Source organism: Oncorhynchus kisutch, linkage group LG17, assembly GCF_002021735.2.
Source record: "Oncorhynchus kisutch isolate 150728-3 linkage group LG17, Okis_V2, whole genome shotgun sequence".
Classification (NCBI taxonomy): domain Eukaryota; kingdom Metazoa; phylum Chordata; class Actinopteri; order Salmoniformes; family Salmonidae; genus Oncorhynchus; species Oncorhynchus kisutch.
The window spans coordinates 58,603,644-58,616,507 of NC_034190.2; the positions used below are offsets into that span (position 1 = coordinate 58,603,644).

General features: G+C 42.6%; 2 protein-coding genes and 2 pseudogenes across 3 annotated transcripts; all 4 read left to right on the forward strand.

Annotated features, from left to right (window-relative positions):
* Positions 1-644: 644 nt before the first annotated feature.
* LOC109907999 (DNA-binding protein inhibitor ID-1-like) lies at positions 645-1,841 on the forward strand. Its single transcript, XM_020506341.2, has 2 exons — positions 645-1,123; positions 1,274-1,841. The coding sequence occupies exons 1-2, from the start codon at positions 779-781 to the stop codon at positions 1,307-1,309; spliced, it is 381 nt and encodes a 126-aa protein (XP_020361930.1). The 5' UTR covers positions 645-778; the 3' UTR covers positions 1,310-1,841.
* A 2,086-nt stretch (positions 1,842-3,927) lies between these two features.
* Positions 3,928-7,573, forward strand: mrgbp (MRG/MORF4L binding protein). Of its 2 annotated transcripts, XM_020506340.2 has the most exons (6): positions 3,928-4,113; positions 4,731-4,852; positions 4,972-5,053; positions 5,143-5,217; positions 5,371-5,526; positions 6,314-7,573. In XM_020506340.2, exons 1-5 carry the CDS (start codon positions 3,978-3,980, stop codon positions 5,478-5,480), a joined length of 525 nt encoding a protein of 174 aa, XP_020361929.1. In that variant the 5' UTR covers positions 3,928-3,977; the 3' UTR covers positions 5,481-5,526; positions 6,314-7,573. The 2 variants fall into 2 exon arrangements, with proteins under 2 accessions (XP_020361929.1, XP_020361928.1); XM_020506339.2 differs by lacking the exon at positions 5,371-5,526 and having other exon boundaries at positions 3,931-4,113.
* An 86-nt stretch (positions 7,574-7,659) lies between these two features.
* On the forward strand, positions 7,660-12,615 carry LOC109907008 (elongation factor 1-alpha 2-like; annotated as a pseudogene).
* Positions 10,111-10,898, forward strand: LOC116352878 (elongation factor 1-alpha 2-like; annotated as a pseudogene).
* Positions 12,616-12,864: the final 249 nt, after the last annotated feature.

A 12,864-nucleotide genomic window follows, 5' to 3' on the forward strand; every position in this document is an offset into this window, starting at 1 on the left:
GCAACTTTAGTTTATAATACGATTTTATATTATTATGCACTTTTCCATTTGATAAAACGTAATATTTATACTTAAGCAAATAAAAAAATAAGCACTTTGGGGTAGGAAATGATTATGCACAGCTGGAATGAGCAGAATGTTTAGGTTGGCTACTCTATTTCATCGAGATTATAAATGAACTGGAATTTAAAAAATATAAAGAAATCACCAATTTAAAAAACTATATTGTTGTGACAGGTCTGGCCATTTACCGTATGATTGAGTTCAATCGGTCTACTCAGTTAAGGCTACAATTAAAAACCTATTCATCTAGTAATTGCAGCATTCTTCATGAATATGCCCCCCACCCATGTCTCCGGGCGGTCTCTACACCTGCAAAGTCCGCGGGCGACGGACAGCTGGGTTCCCACACAGGACACCATGAAAAAAAAGCACACATTTGTTTCCATTTGTAACACCATCATTTAGCAGATTGTAAAGATTGATAACACCCGATCTCTATTGGTAGAGAGAGGACTGGAAGCCCGCCCCTCCCTTGCAGCTGGGAGTTTCTCATTGGTTCAACCCTTCAAATGTTCTCGCTTTGGTCACTCCCCGAACTCTCTGGAAAGATAAATTCAGCCCGAGTTCACCTCCGCCACAAACTGTCAAGTAGGCTACAAACTTAACTCTTGAAACGCTCACGAGGATAATCACCTGAACTTTTCTAACAGAACTAGCAGGTATTTACCTATTCTTTGTTGTATTTTTTTGCTTTTCAAGGCGACAAAATAAGAAAATGAAAGTTGTCGGATCTACCTGCGCCCTGAAAAACACCGAGGATGTGGTCCGTTGTCTCTCGGAGCAGAGTATGACCATCTCCAAGTGCAAGATCCCACTGTTGGACGAGCAGATGAGTGTATTTCTGCAGGACATGAACAGCTGCTACAGCAAACTAAAGGAGCTGGTGCCCACTCTACCAGCCAACAAGAAAGCCAGTAAGATGGAGATTCTGCAGCATGTCATCGATTATATCTGGGACCTGCAGGTCGAGCTGGACACACCGGGCAAGCAGCAGATCTCGGGTGCAACCCGCACTCCTCTGACAACCCTCAATGCAGAACTCGCCAGCATCTCTGTGGAGGTATGTGTACAAAACAATTGCAGAAAATGTATTGTTGCCATAGGCCCGTTACATATTCAAGTGTAAAATGAGACCACTGCATATTTCTGTGCTAAAATCAACTTCTGTGTCATAAAACTTACCATTATCCATTCCTCTTATTTTTCACAGAACGGATGCGCTGATGACAGAATTCTCTGCCGTTGATCAATGAAGCAACAGAACGAATCATTAGCAGAAAGAACGATGTTGCCAGCCATGCATGACATGTCGTCGCATCTTATGTCTTACATCCAGCAGTGGAACGAAGTTGAAGTCCATGATGTGCATAGATAGACATTCAGGAGTTGAAACTACGAAGTGTCAGGTCAGCGGCGCTGTCCCCAAGCAGCAGGTGTCCTGCTGTCACCAAGAGCGGTGCGCGCCATGAAGACAAGTGTGCTGGTCGACCTGAGGATGACAATCAACAACAATGCATCCTAACCTAACGAGCTCTTAGATGTTGATACATGTTGGGACTTTATGTGAAAGAATCTTTCATTCCATGTTCGATTTCTATTTTCTGTATTTTGTTCAAGTCATATCTAGAAAATATGTATATATTTTTTGCAAAAAAAAAAAGTAAATTTCTCAGATTGAGCTATATTTGTATTGTATATTACAATGATGCAGATGTGATCCCAATATTGTTTTTATAACAATGTACTTATGGTGTTTTTATTAAAACAGATATGGTAGATGAGTGTTCCCTGCTCCTTTTTCTTCATTCTTTAGTTTGAACCTTGTTTATTCACAACACACACGTTGATAGCTGTCGCCTACTACCTTGGTTTAACTTTAGCAGTTATATTTCGTTTTAGCAGGCATGGACAATTACAATGAGTTCAATCAACAGAACCATGTCTTTGGATCTACTAAGCAACCAAATCAAGACAACAGTATGTTGCTTAACATGCACTATGAAGGTGATGACAATTATTGCATTGACACAAGTTTAATTTGTCGCGTTCAGTTTCCAGCAGGTATAAACGGTACAGCGAAAGGCTTACTTGCAAATTCCCTCAACAGTGCCGTACAAATATAAATGAAAGCAATCAAGTATGAGTAAAACATTTGTCATTCTGACAACTCACTACCATATTGAATCGATGGATCTTTACTCTCACTAATTCAGAGTATGACAACGTTAATGAGCTACATATATGCTTAATGTTACTTACACAGCTTATAACACTTGGATATTATCCAAACTATTCTAAAATTAATAAGTGAGCATTCAACAAAATCTATTCAGGTTTCCATAATATACCTACACTTGTGTACCTCTATAGGCCTACTTATAATTTAACTAGAAAACTGCCTAATTTAAATAACCTAGGCATTCAGCATAGCCCTCAAAAGTGGGTAATGAATATTAATGATATATACATAATGGTTTAGATTATGAGAATTATTCATTTTCAACATCCAATATTATTTATGTTCTCATATTCAGTTATAACTTTAGCCTACTATTCACGATCTCTCTCTCACACACAGCGAGTCTCCTTTCTTGGCTGCGATCCCGGCCCATCTGCAGCCTGGCTCACGGATTACTGTTTGTTAATGTTTCAATCAGCTGTGCGCCGAGGAATGTGAGGCTATTTAACCTGAACTTCCCCAGGTGTGCGGCGGCGCCGCTCAGTCTGGGCCCGCCTGCCCTTTCCTGCCCTTGGAACGATGTTATCACATAAACACAATCCCACACTGACTCGGCTTTAAAACATTAGCGCCACAGCTGTGCACACTGCACTGCAGGGGATTTAGAGCCGCGTTACATCTGGGAGTGGAAATAAATACAACTGTTGAATAGAGCCTACTATCTACCATAGATTTGTCCTGAGTCTCCTGAGCTATTTTAACGTGTGTTACTGAAATGCACGAATGAGGCATGAACATGACAAACTGTGTTATTATAATGTACTGTGGTAAAAAGCTGAAACGGAAAAATAAACCGTATAAATGACTTGTATAATATCAATAGTAGGCATAGCCAATTACAAGTGAACCTTGTTTGTTAGTTTATGTAATGCCAACCATGAGACTGGAAATGAATGTTAATTTTACACTTGGCATAACTCGTTACTCTTTGTAGGTTATAATATTACCCTGTTGGATACGAACATAACTAAGACATATATCCAATTATCAATCTAAAATAAAAAGCAATGTGGCACGAAAACAAAATCATTATACATTGTTCAATACATCTGACATGCAGCTCCTCTTTCAATAGTATTTTTTCTCTGTTCAATAGTAATTTTATCATACGACCGTATTACGAGTAGTCCTATTCAATAGTGTCTATTCCATTGTATTTCATTTTACTGCGCTGAATGAAGTCTGGTGAAGCAAGAAGACGCAAGGTCATATAGCGCTCTCTTGTGATGATACATGGCTCGTACAGGCAGCCCCTTATCTTCTTTCCATAGGCAATCATTGGGTAATAAAGTGAGTGATACAATGTATCGAGTCTAGACTGGACACAGTGCAACATTGTAACCGTAAGCAGGGGCATGCGGCTACCATAGAGCTCCAGACATGCCATCTGTCCAGTTTGTGTTCACGAAGAGGGCCTCAAATATGGAATGCCCTGTCTAAATGTAGCCTGGTCACATATACACATGTTAGGCCTACTTTACCGAGGTTTGTGCACATGCAAAATAATACATTTCAAAAATGATATTATTATAGCAAGCCTATCAATGTATTGTATGTATTGTATCAAACATCTCTGGGTGAAAGCGCATCCCAGTTGGATAACCATTTTACCAGTGATAGGGGCGCTGTTCTCTGTCCTGCTGGCAGTTTTCTGTTATTGAAAGAGAACAACAGCATGGGGGAAGCCGAGGTTGTTCCAGCCGACGAAAAACAGGCAGACTCGGGGATCAGTCACATCGAAGACTCGGTGGTATGGAGTCAAGAAGTCGAGGTGTGCCTGTTCCATGCAATGCTAGGTCACAAACCCGTAGGTAAGAATATAAAGTTAGCTAGCTAACCGTATGGTAGCTTGCTAACTCAACGTTAGCTAACGAGCTGTGTGTTGATCGTGTAGGCCTGAAAGCCCCAGGTTGTAGTGGAGATGTGACGCAGAAGACGAGACAAGAGCCACAATCACAACAACCCCCCCAACAAATTAGCTAGCCAGCTTATCCACAGCTAGCTATTTACTCATAGCCAGACAATGACACATCTCAATGAACTCACACAATCATTTACAATTTTAGCTTGCTAGCTAGCTAAACATCTGCATGTTCTCTCAAAGTGTGTTGGTCAAATGTATTCACTGAGATAGCGTTCGGTAGCAAGCCAATTGAACTTCCGGTCTGACATACACATCTGGAAATCATAACACAAACAGCTTCTCTTCCCAAAATCAATTGCTTTGCCTTTAATTAAAACATTTTTTTTTTACCTGCCGTTAGCTTATTGTACTAGCTAAAGAAGAAGTAAACTAGCTGTCTCTAGTTTTACTTTTGGCCAACATATTGTTCTTTGTTATGATCCATAACTAGATTTGAATGGTCTGACTATAGAACATTGAATCAGATTGTCAACCTACCACTTGGTCCGGAATTTTTCTCTGTAGGGGTAAATCGTCACTTTCACATGATCTGCATCCGGGATAAATTCAGCCAGAATATTGGGAGGCAAGTGTCATCAAAGGTGATCTGGGACCACCTGGGAACTATGTATGACATGTCAGCCTTGGTGAGTAAAGCATCATGATCTTTGTCTGGCATTTGTAATAGATTGACAGTCAGCTGTAATTTTTGTTTTTATGTAACACTGAACACTAATGATAAAGTCACACATTCTGTCCACTGCAGCATGAGTCTGAAATATTGCCGTTTCCCAACTCAGAGAAGAGCTTCAATCTCCCAGACGAGATTATTCAACAAGTAAAAGAAGGTAAAGTCTATTTTTTAAGACAACACTATACTTACTCAAATGCTGAACTACTGGAAAGTCCATACTCTCTCTCTTTCTGCCTCAAACAGGTAAACTGGTATCCGAGGACGACGTGAAAGACGATTTCAAAGATGAACGAGACCCCCCAGCCATGCATGAAGAAGGTTCTCTCTCATTCAGATACATTAGCTATGTTTCACCTCCTATGCCCCCCTCTTCCTCTCCTCTTTCTCTCTGACGTGAGTCCGTGCATCTCTTCTCCTTTGGCACAAAAAGCGACATCCCTCACCCTGGTCGTTTGTGTCTCGTTTTTAAAGGTCTGAGTCCCAGTATGGCTGCTGGCCAGGATTTTGAGAGGTATGGACAGAAGGACTCTTTCGATCTGTTCCAAAACTCCAGCTTGACCCCAGTACAGACCAGCTCATAACCAGAGGCTTCTTTACAGTGACCACCCGCCTAGTGCACAAAAAAATGTGCGTCTGTATTTTTCTCAGTTTCTCTTTTTCTCTCCTTCAAACTTTTTTTTGGTTTTGAAGACATTTTCAAGCATGGCATGTCGATTTTTGCTATAGTTCTATATTGTTTTGTTTTGATGGAATTTGATGACATAAGACAGAAGATATAATTGCATGTTTCAAATGGGTGGTGATGGGAATTGGAGGCTATGACTTAGTGCTCTTGAACCGGCCTTTTCTCTCATCTTAAGACTATTTGAATGTCACCTGTCTGTTGAACTCTACTCTGGTCCTCTATCCACCACTGTGCCCCTGGTCTATTGTACATGATCTCTTTATTGATGTACCCAGCAAACAGTACCACCTGACACTAGAATAACAACTGGTTTAATTTGAGTCCACCATACCCTACCAAGTCACTGTAGTAGCTAGGGCCGGAACAGTACCAGTATCGCAATAGTATCGTGGCAAGGAAACAAAACACAAAGTGGATGTAACTTCTTTAGGAAAACCGCACTAAGCTGTAGCACACAATTTTACATATAGCAGGTTTTTAAAGGGCCAAAGAGTTTGTTTTTCTTCGTGTTTTCATTTTTGCCATGGAAAAAATATAGTGATACTGGTATTGTCCCGGCCCTAGTAGTAGCAGTCACTTGATGCCTTCCTCACTGACCTGAGAGAAGATTTCGGAACTTGGACTGAGTGATGCAGAATATTTTAAACTGTCAATCATTTGCAAAACCTCCCTCCCTTTACCTGAAAACTTCCCCTCATCTTCTCTTTCTCTCCTTCTTGTCTCTCTCAGGCAGCAACTCTTCAGTGAAGATGACAGAGAGGGTAGGCAGCAAAGACAAGGACAGAGAAAGAGACCGAGAGAAGGGTTCCGCTGAGGGCGGCCCGGGGAAGGAGGCAGCAGACAAGAGGAAGAGGAACCGTGCCACTGAGAAGGTGCTCAACTCCAGCAGCAACCCCTCCAGCCCCGGTGGAGCCAAGCGGAGAAGGACGTAGGCCAAGCCACCATGAGGCGCCCTCGAGATATCATCCACTGCAGAGAGCAGGAGACACCAGGGAGAGGAGGAGAGACCTGGGACTGGAGAGACTCATCTGTGAAGCCTGGAGGGAAGAGGAGGGAGAGAATGACAGGAGAGTGACATTTTATAAGTAATAGATTGTAGAGCTATTTGGACAATGCTGAATTTGTGGACAGGTATCCAGGATACCTCATGAAGAACTTTTAAGCCCACAGAAGCTGCAATTTTAGTATGTTGTGTTTTCTCAGAACAACTAGAAAGATGTAGCATTCCCTGTTGCCACACAATCTCTGAAAGCCACACCGCAAAAGCAGTGTGATGACTACAACACTGAATCGTATCGGTCATGATGATCAATATACTGTCACAGCATCTGGTATATTTGGACCATCCCGTCCCACCAGTCCTCAGCTGTGCTGTGGATCAGAGGCCAGCATGACAGTTTACTAATATTGACACAATTCAAGCTGATGCATATCAATGCTTCTGCATTGATGTCAGAATAAGTGTAATGGTACTAGTGCTTGTGTTATGTGAAGTTCTCTTGTTTGGCCTTGGAGAAATGCTGGACTACTAAATCCCATCAATACACTGTATGTGACTGGCTGGACGCTTGCATTAATTCATTGTCATTTTTTTTAGTTCTGAACTGTCACAAGTGGTTATAAACAAATGTATAGAGCTACTCATGGTAGTGTACCTCATCCACCTCTTCCAGTGACTGCCAACCAGATGGTCATTGTGCATCCTTATATCTGTATAAACTGTAGTTGCCAGTGGTGCAAAATGTTGGTAATTTTCCTTATTTTTTCCCACAGTCATTATTTGATGTAATTTTGTCCTTGGTGATTATTAAATCAGCATGTTTTGGTAATTGCTCCCAATTTTTTTTTGGTCTGTCTCAATGACTGACTTCTCAGAATCAAATAAAACAATGTGTAGCTGTAGTCTCCATCCATGTGAGATATGTTATTTTGTTTGTCTATTTATTTGACATGCTCCATTTTAAGGCATTAAATATGAGTTTGGACTAAGTTTGTGAATGGTTCGTTAATTCAACAGTGTACTCTAATGGAGTGTTATGATGTGTAGTATTTGTTGATTTAATATCTCCCAAAAAGTATTACCCTTAGTATGTCTTGTCTCTGAACTTCCTGGTGCTCTCTCGGGAGGCATTTACTAAGCAACATGACTGTTTTTATTAAACGAGTATCTGTCAGAGTGATAGGCCACTGACTAAACACTTCTCTGTACCACACATGAATCTTTGATACCCCATCACATTGCAGCAGAATATTTAAGTAGTTGTTTTTTTTAGGACTCTAATTGTAGCGCACCATACCATTGTAATGAATTCATACTAATTCTAAAAATATTTTACATGGCTAATAAGGAGTTACTTTACTAACAGTTTTTGAGTTTCCAATATGATATCTGGTATCACCCCCTCTCTTTCCCCTCATGTTAGTTGTTCTCCCTGTCACATTTGTCATGTTTAATGTGTTCAATATCCATTCTTTCCTCTACTGCAGTCCATCCCATGACATTCCAGGATGAGAAAGGAGAAAGTCCCATCAACATTGTGGTGATTGGTCATGTGGACTCAGGGAAGTCCACCACCACTTGACACCTCATCTACAAGTGTGGGGGCATCGACAAGAGGACCACTGAGAAGTTTGAGAAAGAGGCTGTAGAGGTGAGGCCAGTGTGGATTAGTATCTCTGCATAATCAGTGCTTGACAGCTCTGCTAAACCACACAATGAAGAGGGAGACTGTCTTCATCTATGATTCACTGTTATTATAACAAGGGGTTATAGGGTATAACATGTCCATGACTCAATTATAAATCATTTCTAACCTGAACAGTTTCTCATTCTAACTTATCTTTACCCTATCTCTCTGCACTAGATGGGAAAGGGCTCCTTTAAGTATGTGTGGGTGCTGGACAAGCTGAAGGCAGAGAGGGAGCAGGGCATCACCATTGACTTCTCGCTGTTGAAGTTTGAGACCACTGAGTGTACAAAACATTAGGAACACCTGCTCTTTCCATGACATACAGTGTATATACAAAAGTATGTGGACACCCCTTCAAATGAGTGGATTTGGCTATTTTATCCACACCTGTTGCTGACAGGTGTATACAATCGAGCACACAGCTATACAATCTCCTTAGACAAACTTTGTCAGTAGAATGACCTTTATGGAAGACTTTCAACGTGACACCGTCATAGGATGCCACCTTTCCAACAAATCAGTTCTTCAAATTTCTGCCCTGCTAAAGCTGCCCCGGTCAACTGTAAGTGCTGTTATTGTGAAGTGGAAACGTCTAGGAGCAACAACAGCTCAGCTGTGAAGTGTTAGGCCACACAAGCTCACAGAATGGGACTGCCGAGTGATGTAGCTCGTAAAAATAGTCTGTTCTCAGATGCAACACTTACTACCGAGTTCCAAACTGCACCTGGAAACAACGTCAGCACAAGAACTGTTTGTCAGGAGCTTCATGAAATGGGTTTCCATGGCTGAGCAGCCGCACACAAGCCTAAGATAAACCATGCACTACGCCAAACATCGGCTGGAGTGGGTTAAAGCTTTCCGCCATTGGATTCTGGAGTAGTGGAAACATTCTCTGCAGTGATGAATCACGCTCCACCATCTGGCAGTCCGACAGACTAATCTGGGTTTGGCAGATGCCAGGAAAACGCTGCCTGTCTGAATGTATAGTGCCAACTGTAAAGTTTGGTGGAGGAGGAATAATGGTCTGGGGCTGTTTTTCAGTGTTCGGGCTAGGCCCCTTAGTTCCATTGTAGGGAAATCTTAACGCTACAGCATACAATGATATTTTAGAACATTCTGTGCTTCCAACTTTGTGGCAACAGTTTGGGGAGGGCCCTTTCCTGTTTCAGCATGACAATTTTCCCGTGCACAAGCGAGGTCCAGATATATATTTTTTTGTCGAGATCGGTGTGGAAGAACTTGACTGGTATGCACAGAGCCCTGACCTCAACCCCATCGAACACCTTTGGGATGAATTGGAACGCCAACTGCGAACCAGGCCTAATCACCCAACATCACGAATGCTATTGTGGCTGAATGGAAGCAAGTCCCCGCAGCAATGTTCCAACATCTAGTGGAAAGCCTTCCCAGAAGAATGAAGGCTGTTATAGCAGCATAGGTTTGACCGACTCCATATTATTGCCCATGATTTTGGGATGAGATGATCGACAAGCAGGCGTCCCAATACTTTTGGTCATGTATTATTGTCTGACCAGGTGAATCGAGGTGAAAGCTATCCCTTATTGATGTCACGTGTTAAATCCTCATCAATCAGTGTAGATGAAGGGGAAGAGACAGGTTAAAGAAGGATTTTTAATCCTTGAGACAATTGAGACATGTAATGTTCTATTCAGAGGGTGAATGGGCAAGACAAAAGATTTAAGTGCCTTTGAACGGGGTACGGTAGTAGGTGCCAGGCGCACCAGTTTGAGTGTGTCAAGAACTGCCACGCTGCTGGGTTTTTCATGTTCAAAAGTTTCTTGTGTGTATCAAGAATGGTCCACCACCCAAAGGACATCCAACCAACCAAAGTTGGAATCATTGGAGTCAACATGGGCCAGCATCCCTGCAGAATGTTTCCGACACCTTCTAGAGTCCATACCCTGACCAATTGAGGCTGTTCTGAGGGCAAAAGGGGTGCAACTCAATGTTAGGAAGGTGTCCCTAATGTTTTGTACACTCAGTGTATTACATTACTATCATTGACACGCCAGGACACAGAGACTTCATCAACAACATGATCACAGGAACATCCCAGGTAAGGAGGTTAAAACCCTCACCTTAATGTTACGATTCCTCACCCTCACCATTCTTATAAACCCTGACTCTTTGATCTCACCGAGCCTAAACAACCCCCATGCCTGCTGTGTTGTACAGGCGGACTGTGCCTTGCTGATCGTGGGAGAGTTTGAGGCGGCATCTCCAAGAAAGGTCAGACGAGGGAGCATGTCCTCCTGTCCTTCACTCTGGGGGTCAAGCAGCTCATTGTAGGGATCAACAGGATGGACTCCACAGAGCAGCTCTACAGTGAGAAGCGCTGTGATGAGATAGAAAAGGAAGTCAGTGCCTACAACAAGAAGAATGGCTACAACTCTAAAGCTGTGATCTTCGTGCCAATCTCCGGTTGGCATGGGTACAACATGCTGGAGCAATCCCCCTCAAACTATAGTTGGTAGACAGTGTGTAATTCCTCAATACTCCACAAGATGTCCTCATGTTCATGTAAAATGCATTTTCCTGTTTCTCAATCAACTGATACCCCAACTTCCAAAATTCAACTCTCATAAATCCATGTTGTTACTCTGTGTTGTCACCCTGTCCTCATTCCTTGGTTCAAAAGCTGGAAGCTGGAGAGGAAGGAGAACCATGGCAACAGGGTGAGTCTCCTGGAAACTTTAGACACCATCACGCCTCCGATACAGCCCGCAGACAAACCCCTCTGCCTGCCCCTGCAGGACGTCTACAAGATAGGAGGTAGGGTTGCTACTCTAACACTAAACAAAAGTAATAGGCTAGTCTCGCAGGGATGGGCAACTAGCGGGAAACATGCGGCCCATGGCCCCCCTTTTGTATGTCGCCGGAAATAAATAAATAAATATATATAAATATATACTGAGTTTACAACACCTTCCACCACCCTTCACTTTTTTCCCCCAAACGTTGTTACGTTACAGCCTTATTCTAAGATAGATTAAATTGTTTTTCCCCCCTCATCAATCTACACACGAAACCTCATAATGACAAAGCAAAAACAGGTTTTTAGACATTTGAGCAAATGTATTAAAAATACAAAACTGAGATATGACATTTACACAAGTATTCAGACCCTTTACTCAGTACTTTGTTGAAGCACCTTTGTCAGCGATTACAGCCTCGAGTCTTCTTGGATATTACGATACAAGCTTGGCACACCTGTATTTGGGGAGTTTCTTCCATTCTTCTCTGCAGATCCTCTCAAGCTCTGTCAGGTTGGATGGGGAACGTCGCTGCACAGTTATTTTCAGGTCTCTCCAGAGATGTTATATCGGGTTCAAGTCCATACCACTCAAGGACATTCAGAGACTTGTGCTGAAGCTACTCATGCATTGTCTTGGCTGTGTGCTTAGGGTTGTTGTCCTGTTGGAATTCAAACCGTCATCCCAGTCTGAGTTCCTGAGCGCTCTGGAGCAGGTTTTCATCAAGAATCTCTCTGTACTTTGCTCCGTTTATCTTTGCTTCAATCCTGACTAGTCTCCCAGTCCCTGCTGCTGAAAAGCATCCCCAAAGCATGATGCTGCCACCAGATGTCACGCTTGGCATTCATGCCAAAGAGTTCAATCTTTGTTTCATCAGATCAGAGAATCTTGTTTCATGGTCTGAGAGTCCTTTAGGTGCCTTTTGGCAAACTCCAAGCGGGCTATCATGTGCCTTTTACTGAGGAGTGGCTTCCGTCTGGCCACTCTACCACCAAGACCTGATTGGTGGAGTGCTACAGAGATGGTTGTTCTTCTAGAAGGTTCTCCCATCTCCACAGAGGAACTTCTGTTTTTTTATTTGTAATACATTATGGGGTATTGTGTGTAGATTAATGAGGGAAAACATATATTTAACCAATTGTAGAATAAGCCTGTAAAATAACCAAATGTGTAAAAAGTCAAGGGTTCTGAATACTTTCCGAATGCACTGTATCTGTGAGGGCATCCGCAGAGGGAACATGTGTGGGGACAGCAAGTCTGACCCGCCCCAAGTGGCCGCTTGGTTCACAGCTCAGGTCAAGGTCAAAGGCCATCCCTCTGGACATCTAAGACAAATACAGTACTAAAGCCTGATAGAAATATTGAATTGACCTATTTACATGAATTCATTTGTTCTCTCTGTCCCTTCCTCTCTCAGGTGATTATCCTGAGCCACCCAGGACAAATCAGTGCAGGCTTTTCCCCAGTCATTGACTGCCACACGATCGCCTGTAAGTTCGCTGAGCTCAAAGAGAACATAAACCACTGCTCTGTGAAAAAGCTGGTAGTGGTGTTGGAGGGCCAGTAGGAGGCACTCTTTCCTCTGGTCTAAAAGATATCCCAATGCCCCACTGCCCTGTGTAGGGTGCTGTCTTTCGGATGGGACTTTAAAAGGGTTTCCTGACTCTCTGAGGTCATTAAAGATCCCATGGCACTTATCGTAAGAGTAGGGGTGTTAACCCCGGTGTCCTGGCTAAATTCCCAATCTGGCCCTCAAACCATCACGGTCACCTAATAATCCCCAGTTTACAATTGGCTCATTCATCCCCCCCCTCTC